General features: G+C 41.2%; 1 protein-coding gene across 11 annotated transcripts in view; it reads left to right on the top strand.

Moving 5' to 3' along the window:
- The window catches only part of MYT1L (myelin transcription factor 1 like), a 476191-nt gene that overhangs the window by 359634 nt on the left and 91671 nt on the right, over positions 1-24886 (top strand). For 10 of the 11 annotated variants that reach the window (XM_049784897.1, XM_049784892.1, XM_049784887.1 and 7 more), the window contains exons 11-16: positions 13-147; positions 5286-5376; positions 7038-7145; positions 10834-11045; positions 19890-20140; positions 23992-24228. In XM_049784897.1, the coding sequence (XP_049640854.1) occupies positions 13-147; positions 5286-5376; positions 7038-7145; positions 10834-11045; positions 19890-20140; positions 23992-24228 (1034 nt within the window). The remainder of the gene's footprint in view (positions 1-12; positions 148-5285; positions 5377-7037; positions 7146-10833; positions 11046-19889; positions 20141-23991; positions 24229-24886) is intronic. The other variant, XM_049784893.1, reaches the window with a different exon arrangement.

Here is a 24886-nt window from a genome sequence, read left to right as displayed (position 1 = left end):
TGTCGCTTTTAGATCCCTCGAGAACAGAAAAGAAAGAGAGCAAGTGTCCAACCCCGGGGTGTGATGGAACTGGCCACGTAACTGGGCTTTACCCGCATCATCGCAGCTTGTCTGGATGCCCGCACAAAGATAGGGTCCCTCCAGAAAGTAAGTTCGTGTGTCACCCATGCCTTTGGGAGCACACACACACACCTGTAAATCTGTTTCCATCATCCCTCTTGCCTTTTGTCATTTCCATCTTACAGTTCAGTGCAACCTTACTTGAATAGGTCCCTACAGATCTTGATGTGCAGCCCACCTAGGATCAGTGGGCCCAGTCATGCCCATAGAACCTAGACTGCCAGCTCAGGCACACAGTGTTTCCTGAGTAGCGTTTGTCTGCTAGCTCAGTCCTAGCATAGCTACTCACCACAGGCGATCTTGTAGCAGGGCTCCCAGCAGACAGGCCTGAATGATAATCCTTAACTGCATTTCCAACTTGCACTGTGACTGCAGGCAGCTTATTTCCTTCCTTCTCTGTTCATCAAGTAAAGAATTGACTTAGGCTCTAAGATTTCCCTTCTAGTACTAAACTCACTCTGATCACCACTACCACCACCCCCACCCCACACAAAAACACCTTAAGATGTTTTATGCCCAACAATCTGGACTTCTAGATATCTCTGAGATGATAATTGTACTTCTATTTTATTGCATATTACTTGTAAATATACTTTTATGTCAATGCTGTCCCAACATTGTCCCAGAATAGTACAAATCACAAGTAAGGAGGTAAAATTGGGTGAGTTTTAATCTCTCCAAAAATTTTTTAAGTAGTTAGGTGCAGGGGTGATATACTTAAATAAAAGCAGCTAGCTTTAATAATTGTGTACATATTTTCCCTTTATCTCATCCCATAAAATATGCCTTCTATTTAAATATAATTAATATTTGTTACCCCAACAGAGTAGGCTGGAAAATGAAAAGTACATCGTCTGATCTCACTTTTTGTATTTTAAAACCTTATGCTTTTGAGCTTAAGTTTTGATGAGGATTCACTTCCTAACCTGTGACAGTGACTAGTGTAGAACATGTCATGACTTGAGATATGACAGGATGATCAGCTGATCAGGTGGCAGATCATTTGAGAAGGGACCCCTTAAAATGGGTTATATGGAATACTGAGAAGGAAACCTGTCAGGACCAAGAAAAGTTCAGAAGAGCAGCTGAGGTAGAAAAAGTGAGTTTTAGTTGAACATTTTCAGCGAAATATTTTTCAGAAGCATTTATGACACCAGCTTCTCTCAACTGGCTGTTAAAAATATGAGACTCACATTTTTGGAACTGCTTGTGCACCAGTGGAAGCTTTGTGAACAGGAACGAATTCGAGTGCAAGGTTATGCCCGTGTGTTACATGAGCAGAAAGACAGCATGGTCTGACCTCAGCAGCTTCTGTTTCCTGAGCACTCTCAGTGCTTGATTCACACCCGCACACACTAACTCATTTGATCCCCAGTGAGGCCTGCAGGGGCATGTGGGCCCTGGTTTGCAGATGAGGAAAACAAGGATCAATGTGTCCTTCTCTTTCCAGGAATGGGTAGCACAAAGCCTGGCAAATTGAGGATGTTCCATAATTTTTAAACTAATCTGAGCAGGTACCAACTTGCCAAAGTAAGTAGCTGAGCTCAGAATCCTCTCCCTCTCTGTCTCACTCCCAAGCCCGTCTTTGTCTGCTGACCAGGCTGGATATTCCCCTTTTCATTCCTCACTAGCTAGGCATATGACATTGGGCATGACTGCTCTCTATACCTCGTTTTTTCTTTAAAAACAAGGTATCAATCAGGACCAAAATTATGAGGCACTAGGTCCAAGCCCAATGCTTTAAGGTTGAGCTTCTTTTTATTCAAACATATGTTTCACTTCCCAAGTCAAATACCAGCTCATTTTCATTGGCTGAGAAATCTCTTGGCTTCATATTCTTGCAGGGAGAGTCTAAGCATGGCAGAACTATGAGTTGTGTCTGACAGGTGGCCCTTGGCACATTCATACGGACCCAGAATCAAATCCCTTGGCATACCTTAGCCCATGAGAAAGGTGGCACCCTCTCCCACACTAACTTTATGCAGTCTTCCAGATGCCACAGAATGTCCTTCCCAATATTTACTTCTCTGTGTTTCTTAATACTACCATAAAATAAGAAAATATAAAAATAAAAGACATAAAAGACATGTCTTTTTCTTTAAGTTTGTTGGCAGCTGGTTGGCCAAGTCATGATTTCTGTCCAGTCGAATTTAGTTTAACAGTATAGTACATACCCACCCCCAGTTATCTATTGGATAAGACACAGTATGGGCCCCTGAAAGCTTCTAGAATGGGGCATGACCCCAAGAGACAATGAGTTATTATATGATGAGGTCAGCAACATGCCTTAGTCACTCAAAGAGGATGGCCTCTCAGAGCCATGAAGGTTTTGCTGAGTTAATGTTTAGCTGATTCGATTCTGGAAATCACATTTATAGCATTTTCTGAAAACTTTTCTAGTTCTAGCAGTATATGACAAAGGCAAAAAAGAGAGGGCCAGAAGAGGACAGATTAAGGATGCATTCTAGAAACAGACTAGCAGAACTTTCTTGTGCAGGAGGAGGGTTAAGATAAGCTGGGCTCTTTTTTGTTTGTTTGTTTTTTGGGGTCACACCCGGCAGCGCTAAGGGGTTACTCTTGGCTCTATGCTCAGAAATCGCTCCTGGCAGGCTCAGGAACCATATGGGATGCTGGGATTTGAACCACCAACCTTCTGCATGCAAGGCAAATGCCTTACCTCCATGCTATCTTTCCGCCCCTAATTTATTTTTTTTTTTTGGTGAGCTGAGGTTTTTTATCTCCATAAGCTATAAGGATCATTTTCTCAAATACAGATGCAGTGAGTTAGAAATGAGCTTCAGGTAACTGAAGAGAGTATGGTGTTTGCCTTGTATGTGACTGACCCAGGTTTGATCCCTAGCATCAAACATGATCCTCTGAGCCCACCAGGAATGACCCCTGAGCACAGAGTCAGGAATAATCCCAAGGCACAGTCAGATCTGCATCACCATGCATCCTAAAGAAGAGAAGAGAAGAGAAGAGAAGAGAAGGAAGGAAGGAAGGAAGGAAGGAAGGAAGGAAGGAAGGAAGGAAGGAAGGAAGGAAGGAAGGAAGGAAGGAAGGAAGGAAGGAAGGAAGGAAGGAAGGAAGGAAGGAAGGAAGAAGGAAGGAAGGAAGATAAAGAGAAAGAAATGGGGCCCAGGGAACGTACTTTAAAAACTTGTTGTTGTTTTTGTTTTTCCCCTGTGAAAACCTGAAAATGCCAATTTGAGATTCACTATAAGCTCTTGGAAAGGTTGAGTACACAGGGTTTATCTGGATCTACCCTTGAGAACTGCTAGTAGAAATAGAATGGAATTGTCAAGAAAGGAAGCATAAACTGAGAACCAGAGAAGAGCAAAGATGAGAGAGTTGGGCCCATGTAGAGAAACAGTAAAGTGAAAGGAGAAGTTAGAAATGAGATGTCAGATGGAGACAGCAATCATTGGAAAAGGACCCATGAATAAGGAGGATGCCAAAGGTCCAAATAAATTTAATATAAAATACTAAAGAGATTATTAGTTATTATTATTCAAAGTCTGCTATTAACAAGGAAGAATAAGAAAACAGTAGTGTAGAATAAAAGCTATAAATAAAGCAGAGGGCTAAGAAGTATGCATGAAGTAAAGGAGTAGAGCTAATACTATAGCACAGAAAGCCCATCTCAGAACTGGATCTCAAGTGGTGGTAGCTAGGAATCCAGGAACAAAGAGAGAGACCTGTGGTCAGTCTGAGATCTATATTCCATAGATAAGCATAAAAGATATTAGCTATCTTTCAGAAAGACTGTATTTAAATGATTGGCATAAAAGGAAAACTGTATCTTCCTTTAAGAGGATAGCTGTGGCATGGGAAGGGTTCAGCAAGACAATCAGAGAGGACAGGAAAACTGTATGGAGTATGAATAAAATATCAGGAAATAAAAGAGGATATGTGAGGCAGACGGAAGAGTTGACTATAGGAGGGAAAGAATGCATCTTCTCAGATACTTCCTGTAATTCTAGCCTTCCCCAAACACAAACAGCCTAAGATGAACTGCCTGTATTTGATGGCTACTAAGAGCTACGAGCCTCATCTACATGTGAGGACAAAACAGGAGCTATGAGAGTGGTAAAGGTAAAACCAAAATGGACTTCATTTCCAAGTAACTTGAAGTGAGGAGATAAGATGTGGCAGCATCATGCTAAATGAGATATTGACATCAGCAGAGATTATATGATAGAAAGAAACAACTGTAGAAATTATACTGCAGAACCAGTTTGAGTGGGTTTTGTTTACCATGGCTCTTCCATGTATTCGCATGGTACTTAAGTAACCTCCCCATCACCACTAGATCTTCCTGCCACGTGGCATATGTAGAGAGCTCCTGGAATATGTAGAGAGGTACCCTAAGACCAATGCTTCATGTCCATTCTCCTGACTTTCTACCAGCACTTCCACCCCTACAAATCTTCCCTCAGAATCCAGAGCCTTAGAGCATCTGTTTATGATCACCAAAGAAGAAACTATGTTAACAGCCAAGGCCCATCTCCCTAGCAGAAGGGTGGGTTGTAAATGATACCTTCTGACAGCAGTCTGGGCATCTTTGCATTATCTGGACCATTGTCCTGCTGCCTCCCACCTGCTAATTTCACATCATTAGCTGCACAGCTAAATTTGTTGCTCATTTCACTTTAAGAAGAATAAAATACATACCCAAAACTTAATTCCGAGCTGAAAAGGTTGTAGTTAACTCACTGTATTTTAAAATAAGGTTTGGGATTCTCTATTCACCCATAACCACCACACCTTCATAATATCTGTGTTTCCAAAGCATAGACATGTTTTTTAATGACCAATCTACGTGCTGTTACATGGCTAATCAAAACCCGGTGCTTATGTATGGGAGCATTGGGGGGGCGTGGGGGCAGAGGGGGGTGTCCCTTGCCTTCCTATTCCATTTGAAACAACTTGACTTCCACAGCTCCCTGGCCACGCACCTGCTTTGCATGCCAATTAGATTGAGGGCGAGACAACCTTCTTTTTTCTTCCTACATGTGTTTTCCTGACCATGCCCATCACAAACGTGTGTAGGACTGTCTGTTGTAAACTAACCCAGCCTTTGTTAAAAATGATTGCATATACTTGTATTGGGACCATTTCTGTGTTTTAATGCTGGGCTGTTTTCTCTGCCTCTCCTTGTCAAGTTCTTGCCATGCATGAAAATGTTCTCAAGTGTCCTACTCCAGGCTGCACAGGGCGAGGGCATGTAAATAGCAACAGGAACTCGCACCGAAGGTAAGCACAGCGCCCTGCATTGTACGCTGCAGGGAAGCCAGTTCCCGGGCAGCCTGACCCTCAGCCTCTGGGAGTGCCTGTACATGATTCCTTCCTACCTCAGCAGGCAGGCAGGCGAGGCTTTTAGAGAGCAGAGTGGCTGCCATCATAATGCATGAACTTTCAAACTCTTGGAGCCCCTTCTGTAGATTGGATTCTCTTAGTCCTCCCACTCACTTTGTAATGGTGATTAGCAGTCCCTGAAAAGGGGGCATTCCTTGACATAGTACTTAAGATATAGACCATAACTATTTGCAATGCCTAGAGGGAGTTTTGTGATCTTGGGGTGACGAAAGGACTATCCTATAGACATTATGCTGGGATACAAATTGGAAAACATAGATTGTCAGATACTATTGGTTGCACTCTCCATGTTGTAGGAGCCCTGGGTTTGGGATACGAACATTATTAAAGTATTTGTAGAATCCAAACGTGCTGGTTGGAGAATGCATGACCTAATAGTAAATTGGCTGTCTTGAAGCATGCTCAGAATTATACTTTGTTCTTGACAATTCTCTTCTTTTCTTGTCCTATTCCAACTTTTACTAAGTAACTCACATAATCCAGTTCATGTCAGAGATTTTTTTGTTTCACAAGTCAGAAAGTTATTCTATTAGCATTTATCTTAGAATCAATAGTTTCAGGGGTTACTAGTTCATACAAAACTATCTCAGTGAAGGAAACTGTTACAAGTTTCACTTTCAAATTTGCTTGTTTACCTGGTAAATTTGGTTACTTATGTGAAATGCCTTCAGAGTTTTTCCTGGGCTGTGACAGAGAGAATGACAGTAGATTGACAAGATTCCTGCTCAACACTTTGACACCATCCGCTCCTTTATCAAACCTTCTCACAGTTGTGTCTTTTTAGAATTTACATGCACATGTAAAAGTATTTAAACGATGTGCAGCTGTAGTCAAGATGCACAACTAGTAGGAGACAAGACCACATGAAGAATGAGCTTGAACCCCAAGGAGCCCATCTGTTTTTTTTTGTCCATAAATATTTTGTTCCAAACACCATTTTATGACCATTTTTAAGCCTAGAGATTACTCTACTTCCTCCTACTCACTGCTGTTTCTGTTCTTGGGAAGAAACAGACCCATCAGTGGGAGGAGACATCAACCCCAGTGGTCAGCAGTGCACCAGTATAGGGCTCCATCTCCTGGCTTTCCTTAACAGCTGCTGTTCCGAGGCTGAGAAATTCATTCTACCCAGAAAGGCCAATTCAGTGTTTGAAGCATTAAATATCCCAGGACGAGTGGATGAATTTAATTTAGCTATCTCATGTTCTCTGAATGACTCTGCATTATCTTGTTGTCATTAGAAAGAGTCATGTAGACTTTATCTGCATTGCCATCCACATGTTCCACTGGAGAACAAAGGTCTCAAAGTACCAAGAGGTGCATAGTAGAAAGACAATTATTTCTCTTACCTCTCCAAGTCTAATACATAAGGAATGTCATATCCTGAGCATGTTTGGGAATCTCCCCACCATCTGCTTCAGAGGGTTCTGATGAGAATCAGGGAGAGGATGATGAGGTCTCGAAGAGAAAGAGTGATTGGGTCAGGGTGCTGTGAAATCCTTGAGGGGAGACAATTAAATCCCTTTCTGTAATTGCAGCCTCTCTGGATGCCCTATTGCTGCAGCAGAGAAATTGGCAAAAGCCCAAGAAAAACACCAGAGCTGTGATGTGTCCAAGTCCCACCAGGCCTCTGACCGAGTGCTAAGGTACCTATGTGGAGCGGGTCGTTTTATGAGATCCATCTTTAGCCATTCCCCAACACACCCAGGGACCAGAACGCTGCATGACATGGATTTTTTTTTATTAGAAACAGGGAGAGAAGTGGCAGGTGTTCAGTGAAGTGATGGCTGTGCCAGGAGCTAAGACCAGCCCTCCCTTTGCTCTACAGTGGGGACTGCAAGAGTGGGGGTCTTTGTTAAACCATTGTGAGTTTCTAAATGGGAGAAGTGGACAAAACCATGTCTGGTTTTCTTTCTGGCCCTGTATTTCGCAATTCTATATTAGATTAAAAAAAGGAAGCTTTAAAAATTAATGAGATGCCCAAAGTAATTTTATCTTAACCTGCAGGGTGGTGTTAATGTTTTTGAAAATGTCAGAGTGATGGGAACGCCACCTGGCACGTACACAGAAGCTTTCTGTGTGAACAGCCTTCAAAGCCACCTTCTCCTTTTATCCTCAGACACCCCTGGGAAGAGGCGGGAGGTGTTGTTCCCCCACCTGACAAGCGGGAAACCACAGTGAGAGAGGTTAAATGACTTATCTGAACACTTAATCACTGAATGTTAAAATGAGAGCAACCTCAAAGATATCTGGTTCAACTCACTGGTTTTTTTTAACTTTAGAAAAGAATGATTATTGGGAGAGGAAGTAGAGGGAGCAATCTGCACCCCATAACCCTTAGATCAACTTTCATTTGTGCATGTTCCCTTCAAACATGCGTCCATGTGAAAACTGTTACAGTCACCCTAGAGCTTCCCTTCTTCAGTATGCTATCAGAGACTTGATTCTATGTCCACATCTGTATTAGAATCTTGTCATCTCAGTGTTGTACACATTCTGCTATGAACAACACCAGTGCTGAAACCTGCTCTGTCTCAGAACTGAAATGAATTTCAACATGCAAAGAAAAAGGAATAAACAAACACACACATATTTTATTTATGTTCAATTATCTCTAAGAGAAACAATCTCTAGGCAAATGATATTAACACTTTTGAGTTTTCCTGCAAATTATTTTCATAGTTTTTGAAAGGATTTATCCCAGTCATTAAATGCTTTTGTGTCCCTTCATATAAAAGCTAAAATCTTGGGGCCAGAGCAATAGCACAGCAGTAGGGCATTTGCCCTACATGCCCTACTTGCAACCTGGGATGGACCTGGGTTCTGTTCCCACTATTTCATATAGTAACCCAAGCCTTCGAGGAGCAATTTCTGAGTGTAGGAGCCAGAAGTAACCCCTGAGAACCTTTGGGTGTGGCTCAAAAAAGCAAGCCAAAACAAAAGTTAAAATATTTTACACAAAATGAGAAGTAATAAAATAAAAACCGTCTATGGTTCTTATCAGCAAACAATAATTCCATAAATGTTGGTATATTTACTTCTAGATGATCTATGAGTGGATGTTACCAACTTCCAACAGTATGCCTATAATGCGTTTACTTTTTAGAATAAAAGCCTGATTTTTAAGTAAATTATAGGACCTCTCCAGTCTAGTGTCAGTGATTCCCAGCATAAGAATACTCCAGCCCCCATCACATTATAAGTATTTGAAAAAGAACTGTTATGAACCACAGGAATTTGTTTTAAGTAGAGAGAAATTGAGACTGAGGACTTTGGTTGATTGCCTGCCTTGAACCTGAAAATCTAGAAAGAAGCTCATGACCACCTCCGTTTTGATATACCACCAGATGGCTCTGCTTCCCACACTGTTTCCTGTGGCAACCATTCCCATGAGAATATCTGTTGGCAGCCAGAGATTGATATTTCCCTAACTGAAATATTACCTTGCTCATCCATTCTGAAATGGGGCCTAAAACAACAATCTTGGATCTCTTTCTTCAGATCTATGCAAAAGAAAACCATATCAAATGAGTGCAGAATATAGACCAGTACCTGTGTGCCTATTGTTCTCTTTCAATACCCTCAATGGTTTGAGAGAGTGGGCTGGAAAGTGAAACAGGAAAGAGCACTGGATGGCACCCCAGCAAGGGACCTTTGACTTTCTGAAGGCTGTGAGCTCTTGCTGATGCTCCAGGATTTCTAAAGGCTTTGCTCAGGGCTGAAAGTTGAAAGGGTATAGACTAGAGAGTCATGACTCCTGAGTTTACCTATGTTCCCAAATCTATCTCCAAGCAAAAATGCCCTTTCAATGGGGCTAAAGTTGAAGGGGGAGCACAAGAGAACAAGCACATTAATCTACCATTTTCAAACTAGTTTAGATTTCCCTGGAGGAACCACGAACTACAGTATGTATTTTTAATTGTATTCAAATTCTTACATCCCCTATGATACCATGTCTCCTGGGCCTCCATTAAGACCTCTTTCTGGTCATCAGGTATTAGCCATTGGTATTTTCACCAGTGGCCTGCTTTAGCCCTCCCTCTTTCTAAGCAGGTCCTAATCTTTTGAAGGGTTTAGGGTTTATGTTTCTCTGTGGCCAAGCCTTTGTCCTTCCCTACTAGGCAAGTGAATGAGTCTTCAGTCTGGTCCCAGTTCTTTCCCAAATGGACTCCAACCTTTTTTGTGTTCTTCTCACCCTTTGATTTTGTAGTTTCTTTTCCTGGAAGACTTTCTCAGCCTTGAGCTTCATCTTAACAATTCTGTCTGCAAAACCTGCTTCAAACGTCACCTTCTCCATTAAAACCAAATTAAATCTCAGAGTTTGACATGACCTCTCTGTACTTCAAATTCTCTAAGTACATAGAATTTCAGTTTACTATCCCATTGTGCCTGAGCTCTGAAGGCAAAGCCAAGAGTGTTATTCATTCATGTATCCTCTCCTTCAATACAGCCTGGTATAGAACCTCAAATATTAAATGCTAAAACAGTTAGCTTGTCATTTTCTTAATTTGACAAGAATTTACTTCTTAAGTAAAATAAAATTAATAAAATTAAGATCAACTGGTTGGTAATCTACCAAATTAATTACTATTAAAACATATAAAGAAAGCTTCTGCACAACTTTTTTTGTAACTGTAAAATTGTTTCTAAGTTTAAAAATCTGTGAAATTGATACGTAGATGGAAATGCACAATACAATATAAAGTAATAAATAATAACTGAGTGCTCAACTTAACAACTCTTTCTAAATTTTTTAAAACAAAATCAAGTGCTGCTAAAAATTAAAATGATAAGAACTTATTCTGATATGTATTAAAACCTCTTTCTATGTGTTTCTATTTAGTATCCAGCTAGATAATTTTTTTACCCAGCTTCTTTTCAGTCTATGTCCCTGGGAATGTTTCTTTTATTTCCCATAAACGTTTTTAGAGGAAATTTCTTATTCACTTGTATGATTTACTTGTAAACCATACTCCTTATAGTCATTCCAAAAGCAAATTCATGGCAGTGAGATTCTTTCCATCCTCATAGCTCATATCTTCATTAAACTCTTTTAAAGGAAAGTTCAAAAAATTACTTGCTTCATATACTAACACATCAAAATATTTGTACTTTTACAATTTTGTTCTTTTCAATGCCATTTAGGCAGAAAACTCATTTTTCATCTTATGATAATACACAGTGCATTTTTTCTCAAGAAAATAGAATTATGGCACCAGTGAGAGGTGCCGGCTCCTTAAGACAGTTAAATGCTTTGCACTAACTTTCAAGGAACCATATCCTCTCCACAGCCACAAGGAAGCAAGCTGTCGATTGTTTCTTGTTTGCTTACAGGCCAATGTGCTTTGTAAAGCAGCTCGAGATCCCTCACTACGGCTACAGAAACAACGTCCCCACGACCACGCCTCGCTCCAACCTGGCCAAAGAGCTTGAGAAATATTCCAAGACTTCGTTTGAATACAACAGTTACGACAGCCATACTTACGGCAAGCGGGCCATAGCTCCCAAGGTGCAAACCAGGGATATATCCCCCAAAGGATATGATGGTAGGAGGTGCACACTCTTATACATGAGAGAACACGTTTGCCGTGAATGATGTTGTTGTTGTGTATATTGTTTCCTGAAAATGGGTTGAGTTTTGAGAGTCACTGGAGGGGGACTGAGGAACAGTATAAATGTGTGGGCTTTTCAAAGCCCCAAGATCACACAAGTATTGGTGAATAGGAACCACTGGCGATTTGAAGGAGACCTGAAGGAGCCTTCCCTCAGTGATTCCAGAGCCACTGGCTCCTCAGCTTCATGCTGCTGTTCCTACAGTTTCCTCATCTCCACACAAATCTCACAGTTGTATATCAAAAGAGCAGGACTACTACTGGCAGAACCCCAGGGTTATTGGTTCTGTAGGGGGCTCTGCTTTCTCTGTGGTTTATGCTTTGTATGCACCTTAGATTCATCTGGGGGATATTTAAAAAGTGCTAATACCCCAGCTGCAATCCAGATAAATTCAGTCCCTCAGTGTCTAGTACTTTTTAAAGTGACCAGTGATTCTAACGTGCAACTTAAGAGGAAAGCTTTGGTTGTTACCAGCCTCTTCCCACTAGGCCAGAGAGCTGGGTCTGATATCATGGGAATGGGTCATTGGAGTGCTGCCTATATCACATGTGGCCATATGATGGGCTTCACTCTTTATTAAGGTATACACCAGCAAAGCAGAATGGGTACAAACTGAAACTGTGTGCCTCCAAGAAATGCATAGTGTATTTTCATTGTGCTTACTTGAACTCACCGCACACAGTATAAATTAGTTCCCATTCATCACAGAGCTGACATGGTAAGTAGTTAAAAACTAGAGGGAATGATGGAAGTTTCCTGATTTTACCTATTTACCTCACTGCCTTTCTACTTTAAATTCTAGGATGTTCAAATATAGTTGGAAAAGTTAACCACCTGAGATACGTTTGGGTTTTGATTTTTTAAATCTTATCTTGGTTCAATGGTTCTTTATATAGAGTTCTTCTCTGAAAAAAAGATATGTAATTAAAAATACAGCATACCAAAATTTATTGAAATTAAATGTTTGGGGAGTTCCAAACCTTTTTTTTATAATTAATTATTAATTTCTGCACATTTATTAAAGTTACAGGTCATTTATTATCTTAATAAAATTAATTTGCATAGTAAATGAAATTTAATATTTCTTTGATGTAACACATTGATTATCCTTAAGTGTATCAATTTTTAATATTTAGGAGCAAAGATATTTGTGAAAAAAGGTGTGTCAGGTTATAATAGAAAATGTTTATTTTTGCTTTGCTTATTTTGTGATCATAATTTACTAATTTCAGGTTTTGTTTTAATGTTCATTCAATTTCAAATGATGGATCCAAAGAAATGGAATTCCTAGGATTCAATATTTTGTCTTTAGGACTTCCATTGCATTGTCATTTTATAGTGTCTTGATGAGAACTCTTTTTGTTTTCTTATTTGCTGTAGTCTGATTCCCTTAATCTCACTGTTATAATAGGACTCTGACCCAAAGAAAGGGAACTACTGGGAGAAAGTCTTGAGCATTGGGGCTTGTCTTCAGGATACAACCAACGCCCTTTAGTGTGGCACCCTCCAACAAGGATCCACAAAACAGTGCCAATTGCTAACCACTGGCCTGTCACCTTGATTCTAATTTTTGATTTATGGACCAGAAGGTGTGCCATTTCACAGGTGTAAAAAGAGTGAATACCACTGCTTTAGTGCATTAAAGTCAAATCTATTTGGGTCTAGTCTCAAACTCTGTGATACCAGAATAAGCAATTTATTGGTATATTCATTTCCATAAATGTAGATTAAGATGGCTCCTAGTTCTACCTCTGCTGACCTTATAAAGTGTTGAGGCAATCGAGTAAACAAGAACACATTAATTATTTGTATTAATTCACACTCTACTGAAAAGAAGTACTTGTCAGAAACTTGAACAAATCTGTACTCTTCAGCCTAAGCCACAAGAAAGCAAGTATTTGTTGAACATGCAAGATAAACACTTCAATTATTAAATCTTAAAGATAATATGAAAATAAAGTCAAGGCAGACATGCTTTAATCACAATCTACTAAGAAGGAAATTGATGGCACTGTGCCACTAGATTTATTCGCCAAATTTTTACATCAAGGAAATTGCCTGGTGGGGATGAGATTGGCTGGTTAGGTTTTGTGATTGAGTTTGAGCTAAGAAGAGCATTTGTATCCTTGGATATTAGGCAGTGACTCCACAGAATTACCAAAACCACACCCAAAATTACTTTCTCCAATCTGACTCTAGGTGCACAAATAATTGAGATGTAATTCTTAAAGAAAAAATTATAGAATGGCCGTATTCTAGATAAAGTGATTATAATTTTAGAGAATAAGCAGCAGGGCCAGAAAGATACAGAATAGGATAAATGAGAAGTAATACCCCTCTTCCTAGCTCAATATCATCTCTTAGATCACACAACTGTGATCAAAACACTCTATAAACATTGACTCAGTCTCCTGCATTATTCAGACATTTTCTAGTTAGTCTCTACCTAATCATTTATCTATCTATATCTATCTTTTCTACTTATCTGTATACTTGTCATATTTATCCATCTATCATCTATCCATTCTTTTCTTCTTGATAATATATTTTAAGAAAGAAACTTCAAATAACTAGCCAATAGTGAAGCACATATTCATAATATGAAACAAAGTCCTTCTGCCTGAAGAATTTTAAGATGAGCTTTACTCAAGTAGCAAAGGTTAAGTTTGATGATGAAATCGGAGTCGTAATAACAGAAAAGGGGACTGGACTAATAATACAGTGAGTAGGGAGCTTGCTTTATATGTGACAACCAGGTTTGATCCTTGACATCCCAGTTGTCCCCTGATTCTGCGAGGGTGATCCTTGAATGCAGAGCCAGGAGTAAGCTCTGAGTACCACCAGGTGTGACCCAAAAACAAAGCAAAACCAAAAATTACAGGAATGCAAGAAACCGATAGGTAAGTGGGAATTGGCAGTGGTCTGGTGAGGATGGAGGTGAGGTTGGTGAAAGAAAGAACCAGATGGGGATGAAATAGTTTTGTATTATCTCACTGCTGAAGAGCTTGGGGTGATCTCCCATGGAATGAGGAATTTTTGTTTGTGAGTGGATGAAGGAGGAAAGGGGAGGAATAAAAGATAGGCTTCCCCATCATGTAACTTGACTCTATCCTCTTCTGAAGCACCAGGTCCATATCTCCCTAGACTTATTTTCTATGTGACCTAAGAATGACTAAAGTTGATGAGAAAGAAAAAAGAGGAACAGTACTTAAAGATGCATAAAAGATATGTGCAACTGGGGCCAGAGCAATGGTGCAGAACGGTAAGGCATCTGCCTTCCCAACACTAGTATAGGGCAGACTGTGGTTTGATCCCCTGGTGTCCCATATGGTCCCCAAACCAGAAGAGATTTCTGAGCACATAGCCAGGAATAACCCCTGAGCATCACTGGGTGTGGCCCAAAAACAAACAAACAAAAAGATATGTGCAACCCAGATTTTTATACCCAGCAGTAATGTGTTGGCATATGACATCTTCATGCATTTACCTATGAAGTACAACTGCTTTCCTGCCTTGGCACACAACAAATACACCCCTAATAATATTAGGACTGTCACAGAAAAGGTGATGCCAACCAATATGTCTCACTGTGTCTGAAGTTCAATATTGCCTTTAGGGTTGTTTAAACCCATTAATTCCCACCACCACCCACAGACTCCTTCTCAAGCTCTTTTTTCTTACCTTCTAAATTCTCCTGAGCTTAAAGCCTATGAATTGTCATTGAGTTTCCTCTGAATCCCCTTGCAGACCTCATCCCCTTACATATGACTACTTCTAGCAGCCTTCTCTCTGGTGGCCCTTCCTTCCAGCAACTGTTCTCTGGAAAGCATCTTCCCTGCCCATGTTTCTGTCTCTCTGAGCAGAAGCCATGGAGGATCAGCTTTTCTCCACCTCTTCACTTGAGCACATGCCTTCTTGCTTTTGACATCTGCTTCCAGAAGCTTTATGTGCCCTAAATTCTCCATGACAAATGCACAGCCTAAACCAAGCAACCTTTCTTCTCAGAGGGGACAAGATTGTCTTTGTAGAGAGATGCTTATGTTCAGTAGCACAGTGCAGCTTTGCATCTCGTCCTTTGGTCTTTTTTACATGCAAGTACCAGTCTTCTCAATAGACTGCAAGCCCTCAGTGGGTAAGAGGACTTATCCTCAGATTGTCCCAGGTCCCATGATGCCAAAGGCAGGCGGGCAGTATTGTGCAGAGAATACTGAATGAGTGAGTGAGAGAATCCTTGCTTGGATTTGATTCGCTAAATCATGTGAGCAAACTATTTGCATTGCAGATGTGACCTAAAAGGATATTCTTACAAGAAAGCTCCTTTCTTTTTCCATTTAGGATTCTGCATCCATATTTCAATTTACTTATGATCAAGCACAAATGTGAGCCTACCTTTAAAACCCTGAGAGTCAGTGCTACGAGTTTTGGCGTGCAGCGGTCTGAACAAAATTAGGCCTAAAGGGCACCAGGTGGGACCTAGTGGGATAAATCCTCATGATGCATAACTTTGGATTGTATTCCTTTCTGTTTCGGTTTTTCATGGAAATTCAAAAATTTTAGGACACATTTATCTATCTCCTGCCGGAAAATACTGATCTATATAAAAAATTTTGATATTTCTAAGAGAGTGAGAGTCATACATTGAGACTCTTATATATACAGAGAAAGTTAATAAAAATATTCTAGTCAAAACTGTTGTTATTTGGGTGCCCAGAGAGATAGTACAGCAGATAGGGTGCTTATCTTGCAAATGGCTGTTCTGGATAAGATTCTTGGCACCACATATGGTCCTCCAAGACCCACCAGGAATAGCCCCTTAGAGTAGAGCCAGAAATAGTTCCTGAGAACCACTTGGTGTGGCTGTATTAAAAAAAGATCTGTTAATATTTTTAATTTATATAGAATCACTCCAAATCCATACTATAGAGGGAGAGAACTCTTAAGGAGATATTGCTCAACACGGAACAGGACCTGTGGGCAACTGCTGTTGTCAGATGGCACAAGATGTATGCTGAGTGCTGTGAGAGGATGAATGAGCACACTCTCATCTAATAACTGAAAATGTCTTCATCTGCCCAAGACAAAGTAGTACTCACTTGGTCCTCATCCCCTCATTCCACTGTCAACACAGGAAACCCCCTCAGAATTGGGGGAGATATGAAACATGATCATCTCCTCTGGGTACAGCCATCTTTAGGAGCCCACTGTTCTGTGGTACCACCGAATATCTGCCCAATTAGCTGAAAAAACTCTTAGAAGTACTAGCAGCCTAGAATTTCATAAGCATCTTAGCAAAGGTCAATAATTATCAGAATTAAAAACTTTTATTTTCCTTTCAGCCCCACACCTGAATTATATAAACTCCTCCTTTGACTTTTAATAAAATAAAACATGTTTGTGTTCTGTTTGGGAGGCACCAAAGTATTGTTCTACTACCTTCTTATTAGGCTGACGTGCTTTTCAAGAAATTATTCCCCCCACCAAAAGAAAGAAATTATCCCCAGGGCTGGAGAGAGAGTACAGAGATTAGGACACTTACCTTGAATGTGACCAATCCATATTGTCTTTTGAGCCATGCTTGAAGTGATCCATGAATGAGCACAGAGCCAGGAGTGGGCCCTGAGCACTACAGAATCTAGCCAAAAGCTATGCCCTCCCCACCCCAAAATATGAGAATATATTATCATTAGTCTGGAATACCATCCGGAATTTTGTGCGAGTCTCATACGTAATATAATCAGAAAATTTTTATGGATAAAACATTCTATAGATGCCCAGCTATATATACATTTTTCTAGTGGATTATAACATTATGATCATTAAAAGAACTTCAGAGAGAGCTTAAAAAGATGCCTACAATTAATTCTCAGGTTTCTAAATTCAACCCTTGGTATTCAATCTCTTGCATTCTATACTCTACTGCCCGGTGTTCCTCCTACACAAACAAGCAGGAGATGGGTATGAAACTGGGGGTTACCACGCATCACCAGCCTGATCACTGTCAGAAGTGGTCTCTAAAAAGGAAAATCACTCAAATATACTCAAATCAAAATAAGAAATGAAGTCAATGACAGAGAAATAATAGAGCAAGTGGAGTACTTGCCTTTCAAGGGCAAACTGGGTTCCAATCACTGGTAGCCCATAAGGTCTTGTGTCCTGCCAGGACTGAAAACTGTCAGGTTTGAAAACTTCCCACCCATCCAATAATAAAAAGGAATGGATGGATTCAGTCCTGTTCAAGATTTGTGGATATTATTGGGTGATACAACTTACACAGAGATTCTGTAGACCACAATGACCCTTGCAACATAATGACTCTACCTTTTAGAGGAACATGTAGCAACACCCAGTTTGAAGGGGATTCTACAGTCAGACTGGAGTTACCATAAACCAGAGTGTTCTACATGCCCCTAGCATCTCTAGGGGACATGCCCTCTCACCTACATTCCCACAAACCACTCTCATTGAGCCATGGTGTGCTATTTGCTCTTCTGGTTCCTGTTACTGTCTTTAAGAAAATAAAATTTACTCATTTCACAAACTCTTATTTTCTTATTCATGTGTACTAGCCCATCCCTGAACAGGTGACCCACACCAAGAAGAAAGAAAAGAAAACTTAGAAGGTTATTTTATTCCCTCCCCAATTTTTCTATTTATATTTTTGTGACCAAGTTGTAAATGATGTGAAACCATGAACATGAGTCCAGATAGGGAGTCTCGCAGACTGTAAATAGGCATTCCTGTCTCAAAGTATTTATTGGGAACTAATGGAGGTATATGGCTGCCTCTATGGGAGGTCTCTGTGGGGTCCTTTGTGTCACAGGCATTCTGTGTTTGACATGAAGTCACTTCTGGCCTGCACTGTCATCCACTGGGAATATTAGACACATTCCCAGAGAAGAGAAAAGGAAGGTGATATAGGGCTGGGCTAACTCAGATAAGTAAATTGGAAGTATAGTTTGTTCCATTCACTTATGGTGCTCAGGGTGTGGGTTGGAGTGTGTTCCTGGCTCTCTGAACAGGGCAGGAGGAGCTGGCTGTTAATTCAAAGCCCTTCTTAGATTCAGGTTCTGTATATTGGGCAGAGGCAGCAAGGAATGATAGTTCTGGCTCCATCAAGTTGCCCAGATATGGGGACAATGATGAACCCCTTTCTCTGACCAAAGTGCAGTCTTCAGTCCAGAAGCAAAACTCTACAGGGTGAAAGCTTAGTTCTGGTTGATTTGTGTGTTTCAGGGGTGTATCATTTAAATTTTAAAATATTTTCAAAATGGCATAAAGTTTGCATGAATCAAAGAACATAATTCACGTTTAGCTCTTTCTTGGGTTGAGTATGATTAATGTGCGTTGGGGTCAGTTCTTGTTATGGCTCATAATGAATGTTGACTAGGAGACAGTTTGTTGTTCAGTTTTGTTTCCTTCCTCCCATTTCTTCCTCCCTTTTCATTTAGGAGGCTGCTATTGGCCTTCTAAAGTGTGTCTGTGAGAGAGATGCAATGCTCCAATCAGAGACTTTCTCAGGATGGAATTGGGGATACTCAAGAACAGGCAACCTCCCTCTGTGTTCAGTCAGCACCACTGCAGTTTCCAACAGAATCATCTTGGTGGAGCCAGCTTAGGGCCAGGAGGTCATTATCATGCCTGGAAGACACTCCATTCTCTATTCCCAATCCTCAAACTTAGTCACAGCTTGCCTCGAAAGGAAATGCAAGAGGCAGGTGTATATCAGAAAGGATTGGTGCAGGGTCTAAGAAAGGTTTTCAGAAGATCATAGCACCTTTCCTTCCTTAGTGTACAGGGTTCAGGGTGAAAAGCCTTTAACTCTGGGCAAATGAATATCCTAGGCTTGCTTATAATGTTGGTGGTTATAGAATTCATCTTAATCATCCATCAGCCATTTCCCATCTACTCAAGAAGAACATCTCTGAAAGGTTGCAATTGCTTCTCAGTGTCTGGTTGGTTGTTAGTGCTGCTGGTTGTTCAGAAAAATCCTGGAAGGAAAAGGACAGTGAGGGCTACCTAGAAAGCGGTACCTGAGGATTCGAGTGCTGGCCCATCCCTCAGCAGTTACTCTGCCTTACTTATCTCATGCCTGCACTTTGTCATATCTGGCCAACCCCCTTATTTTACTGGCACTTTATTAGACTCCTAGAAATGAACTTTACTCGACGAAGGTGTGTTTCAATTTTATTGTCTGGACTGTATACCCCACTAATCCTCTCCCCAATGTGCTGGTCCTGAAGAACCAGCAGGTGGCCCCAGACACAAACATCTAAAACTGGAAGTTCCAGTTAAATGCTAATCCCTTCTGTCTGGAAGGAACAGTCATTCATTTGAAAAAATCAGTGGCCAGATGGCTCAGATCCCAGCCCGCAATGAGCTGAGCAGTGAGGTTGGGGGAAACCTCACTCCTCAGGCCAGACCAGGTTGGTGGTATGCACAGTCACTCCCCCAATGTCAAGCTAGCCAAATTTGAACCAAGTGTGTGCCTTTAAACGGGTGGCATAAAATGCATCCTAGTTTAAAAGACCTATGCATTCTCCTCCCTGTTATTCCCAGGGCTGTTCACTGAACATGCACAAAGTTAAAGGGAAAGATCAGGCTTGGTGTCTCTGCAGCACCAGCCTCGTGGCATAATGCCCTCGATGAAGTGTGTCTGCACAGGACTGCGGGGATGGCGGTGTGGGGAGGGGTGCGGATGGCAGGGTGTCATTGCTGCTGTCGTCACTTGGATGGGCGGCAGGGACCCGAGTCATCCTTGTCCCCATGTGTCTCCCCAGCAAAGCGGTACTGCAAGAATGCCAGCCCCAGCAGCAGCACCACCAGCAGCTACGCGCCCAGCAGCAGCAGCAACCTGAGCTGCGGTGGTGGCAGCAGCGCCAGCAGCACATGCAGCAAGAGCAGTTTCGACTATACACACGACATGGAGGCAGCTCACATGGCAGCCACAGCCATCCTCAACCTGTCCACACGCTGTCGAGAGATGCCACAGAACCTGTCCACCAAGCCCCAAGATCTGTGCTCAGCGCGGGTATGCCAGGGACAGGAGACCCTGACGTGGGGGGGAGGCCCTGGGTGGGATGGCAGTATCTCATCTTCTTACTGTCTAGTGAGACTCAGATGGCAGCCTGAAGGTCACATTGCAAAGGTCCTACCAGTCACTGAGTCCTGTGACTTAGTGAGGACTTGTTTTCCAAGCTGGGAAATTTGTCAGATCTATCTTTTAAGTTAATTTTATCAAGGGACCCTCTTCGTATACATCAGTGAATCATTTCTGCAGAGGACACTAGTTGAACCTCAGGCAATAGAAAACCAAAGAATATCCTGCTTGAAACTCTAAGCACCAGGAAGACTAGATGGCATCATGGCCAAATAAAACACCAGCATGCAGACCTGACCCCTCAGTCCAAACCCATTCAATCTCCCAGTATGAGGAGACAAAGGAAGTAAAAAATCTCATTGGCACAGGAACTGCTCAGCCAATGCAGTGGCAAGCACTCTGATGAGTTAAAAAAGCATTATAGGCATTTCCATAGCAGGCAATATTTACTGAGGTTTTGTCATGCTCATCTGCTTAGCAGTGAACCCTGCTTCTACGGTGAACAGCAGAATGCCTGTGTCTGATGCTGCAGGAGCTTGGGATTCCAAGTTTGCCATTCCAGGCCACTAGGTGGCCTGAAATTCAGTCGGTGCCAGGGAGTAGGAAGCAGCGACGCATTGTGTTCTCAGAGGACAGAGAGCAGGCAGATGTGCCTGTCTCCTTTCCAGAAAAACAAAGGGTCTCTCTCCATTACCTAGAGCTGCTCGGCCACGCACCGTGAGCTCTCAACATTGACAGTAGTTGTTATAAATCATTTAATTTGTATGAATGGAGAAAGGTCAGTAATTTTATGTTTTGCAAATGCTTTCTTTCCTATTAATATTTTTATTTCTATATTGTGGAGAAGCATCAGGAGCATGCAATTTCCATGGTGATAAGGGGCGCTACGGTGGGAGATTAGTATGGAAGAGATTCTTTAGCAATAAAAAAGACAGTAATCCATTCCTTTCTTTGATATATTAAAATTAGGAGTGAGAGAATTAAATCCAGCAAGATGAAGACTAAATTAGTAAGAAAGCTTGAAATCAGGAGTGTACTCTGACAAAAAAGAGTCAGAATAATCTTGTATAATTTCTCAAGGTAACAGCCCAAAGCCTGGGCATCTCATTCCCAGCATCTTCCTTCTGCTGTTATATCCAGAGGAAAGAGCTGCTAGACATTTGAGTAGGCAGCAGCTTTCATGCCAGCCCTGAAATCAAATTGTTGCTCAAGAGTGTGTGATTCTCTAGAACAAAAAATGAAAGGGGGAGATTGTCTGGGGTATTTTGACTTTTCTTACACTGTCCTCCATGTGTCCTTTCCTCTCTCCCTCCTCCTGAGAGGCAAGCATTGAAGAATTCTTGATCTCTTTCAAAGCATTATTTTTTTAAAAAGAAAAATAAAAAAGAAGCTCACCATGTACCTCTTTGGGTTTTATTATTTTTAAAAAAAAAAGCCAGTTGACTAAATTTCAGGTTTGCTGAAGCTTAGAGTTAGGCAGACCATAATCTTTGTAGTAGAGGCATTTTTTTTTATTTTATTTTTTTAGTTCTTTTTGGGCCACACCCATTTGATGCTCAGGGGTTACTCCTGGCTAAGCTCTCAGAAATTGCCCCTGGCTTGGGGGGACCATATGGGTCACCGGGGGATCGAACCATGGTCCTTCCTTGGCTAGCGCTTGCAAGGCAGACACCTTACCTCTAGCGCCACCTCTCCGGCCCCTGTAGTAGAGGCATTTTGAACTGTGATTGTACATCTCCCTCTGTGAAAATGGAAAAGCTCCTTAACATAGGGTTTTTTTAAATTTAATTTACTTTATTTAAAGAGCATGCATCACATAGTTGACAGCTGATCAGAATACATTTGTTTCCAGATAAGTGGGAGTGAAATTATTAATAAAGAAAAGAAAGAAAGGGGGAAAAGGAGCAAAAATAGCAGCAACAAATACATTTGAGAAAATTATTGTATCTTCACTGAGGTCATTAAGTCATTATCAGAATGATTAGTAAACCCTTGTTGCTAGCTTGACCATTCCGTTAATTCGTTTCTGAACATTAGGTGACTTCAGATACACAATCGTATCTAAATTGGTGTGTTTCTAGGGTGGTGAAAGTGTCAAACAAAAATGGAGTTGTAGCAAAATGTGGTCATGAGGTCTAGGAAGTCCAAGTTCTGTGGTTGATAACTGCAGTTTTGTGACAACTCCTTTCATCTACCAGGGCTCCTGGAAATATGAATGTGAGGGTACTCACACTCACTCTAAAAAAGTCTTGGTGACATCACCCCCTATACCAGCATACCTGGTGTTTTAGTCAGATTGGTGTCTGCAGAGAACCACAAGGGAAGTAAATAGAACATTGGCAAATTGGTGGTTGTAAGTGATGGGTGCAGCAGGTGTGGCTTTGGCAGAACAGGAACTTGGCCCACACTCTCCTCTAGAGATTTCTAGCTATTCTCTGTTTGGCCAGTGTACCTATAATTTTTTACAGCTTGGTTTACATCTCTTTAAAGAACAGAATAAGACTATGGAGCTGGCAGGGTGAAAACATGGCGACTGTGTGAGCATGGTCTTGGCTCCAGGTTTTCAGATGTAAGAGAAGGCATGGGGAAGGTGCCCACTTTTACTCCAAAAGAATTTCTGTTGAGGGGCTGAAGCGGTGGCACAAGCAGTAAGGCATCTGCCTTGTGCGCACTAGCCTAAGACCAGCTACGGTTTGATCCCCCGGCATCCCAATTGGTCCCCCAAGCCAGGAGGGATTTCTGAGCGCATAGCCAGGAGTAACCCTGGTCACTGGGTGTGGCTCCAAAAAAAATTCTGATGATATCAGCCCATATAACTGCATATCTGAAGTTTTGGTCAGATTGGTGTTTCTGCAGAAAGTCACAGAGGAGGGGAGTCAAGACCAATAGCAAATTGGTGATTGTGGGTGATTGGTGCAGAAGGCGTGGATTTGGCAGGGGGAGGACTTGGCCTGCCATCTCCTCCAGAGATTTCCAGCTTTTCAACTGCATAGCCAGTGTACTCATAATTTCTCACTGCTTGCTTGGTTTACATCTCTTTTGAGAACAGAGTGAGTATGCAGCTGGCCATGTGCAGACATGGAAACTCAAGGGTTTGGTTTCTTTTTTTTTTTTTTATTTCAGAAAGCAGATTCAAATTCTTCTCTCTTCCCCCCATTTCCCTCTAATAGTCCTCCTCTTTGTCTTGCAGTCTTACTGCAGTCTTGCAGCATTAAAACCAAAGTATAATTTTTATGTATGCTTTCATTTTAAAGCATATGGTTTATATATATTTTGTATACACACATTTCTGATCACATAAAAGATACTTGAATTAAAAAAGAATGGAAATTAGGCACTTGTTTAATTTTTTTCTGCTTAGATTTATTTCCAAAAACAAATTTATTTGAGGGGTAAATACAGCTGGATGATAGGTAAATGAGAGTTGGATAGATAGATGAGTGGGTCGGTGGGTGAATGGATGGATGGATAGATAGATGGATAGATAGATAGACAGAGATAGATAGATAGATAGATAGATAGATAGATAGATAGATAGATAGATAGATAGATAGATAGACAGACAGACAGACAGACAGACAGACACATAGATAGATTTGATGGATGCATGCATGCACTATTCAGAAACAGCTAAGCATGGGAAGGCAAAAACAAATTGAAAGGCCTTTTCTGTTCACCTTGGCAGTCTATTGCATGAGAGAGCAGTGAAGGAATATGCACTGGCAGCAGGGGCAATGGTTTGGGAAACGAGCCTTGTAGTTACCAAATCTTTCTGTCCACAGAACCCTGACATGGAGGTGGATGAGAATGGAACCCTGGACCTCAGCATGAATAAGCAAAGACCGCGTGAGGGCTGCTGCCCAATTTTGACCCCTCTGGAGCCTATGTCCCCGCAGCAGCAGGCGGTGATGAACAATCGATGTTTCCAGATGAGTGAAGGGGACTGCTGGGACTTGCCTGTAGACTACACCAAAATGAAACCGCGGAGGGTAGATGAGGAGGATTCCAAAGAGATTACTGTATGTCCTTTTCATCAAACTTACCCCTATGGATTCAGAATTAGAGTTGGGGTGTCAGTGGGAGACAAAGTCTTGGGTACACACTCTAAGCTAAGATTATTTTTTTTAAATATGATCTTTGGTTTATGAAGGCTTAGAATACAATTCTCTTGGCCCTGGGGATATTTGTGATTGACATTAATTTGAGTGGAACAGACCACAGGCTCTATTAAATGAAAAGTTTCATTTTCTAACAAGAATATTTTGTTAAAAATGATTTTGCTAAGAAAATGTATAAATAGAAAACTGGTTTATTTTTTTTTAATTGACATATTGATCTAATGAAGGATTTTCTTTATAAGTAGAGAAGTATAACTGGTGACTTAAGTACTTAAATAGTTACCTATGTGCTAGTGAATAGTTAAACCCCCTCAAGTTAAAGGCAGTGTTTTTCTTCAAAAGGAATCCTAAATTGTGAGCTGAAAAGATAGTAAAGAAATTCTGGCACTTGCCTTTATATGTAGCCAACAATCCTTGTTCATACCAGGTACCACAGAAATCCTCTGAGAACCACCAGCAGTGATCCTTGAGCACAAAACCAGGAGTACCTCCCAGGGTGGCCCCCCAAAATAAAATAAAAAACCCCCAAATACTCAGAAAAGCATACTTCAGACTTGAG

Source organism: Suncus etruscus, chromosome 12, assembly GCF_024139225.1.
Source record: "Suncus etruscus isolate mSunEtr1 chromosome 12, mSunEtr1.pri.cur, whole genome shotgun sequence".
Lineage (NCBI taxonomy): Eukaryota > Metazoa > Chordata > Mammalia > Eulipotyphla > Soricidae > Suncus > Suncus etruscus.
This window is presented reverse-complemented; position numbering and strand designations above follow the sequence as displayed.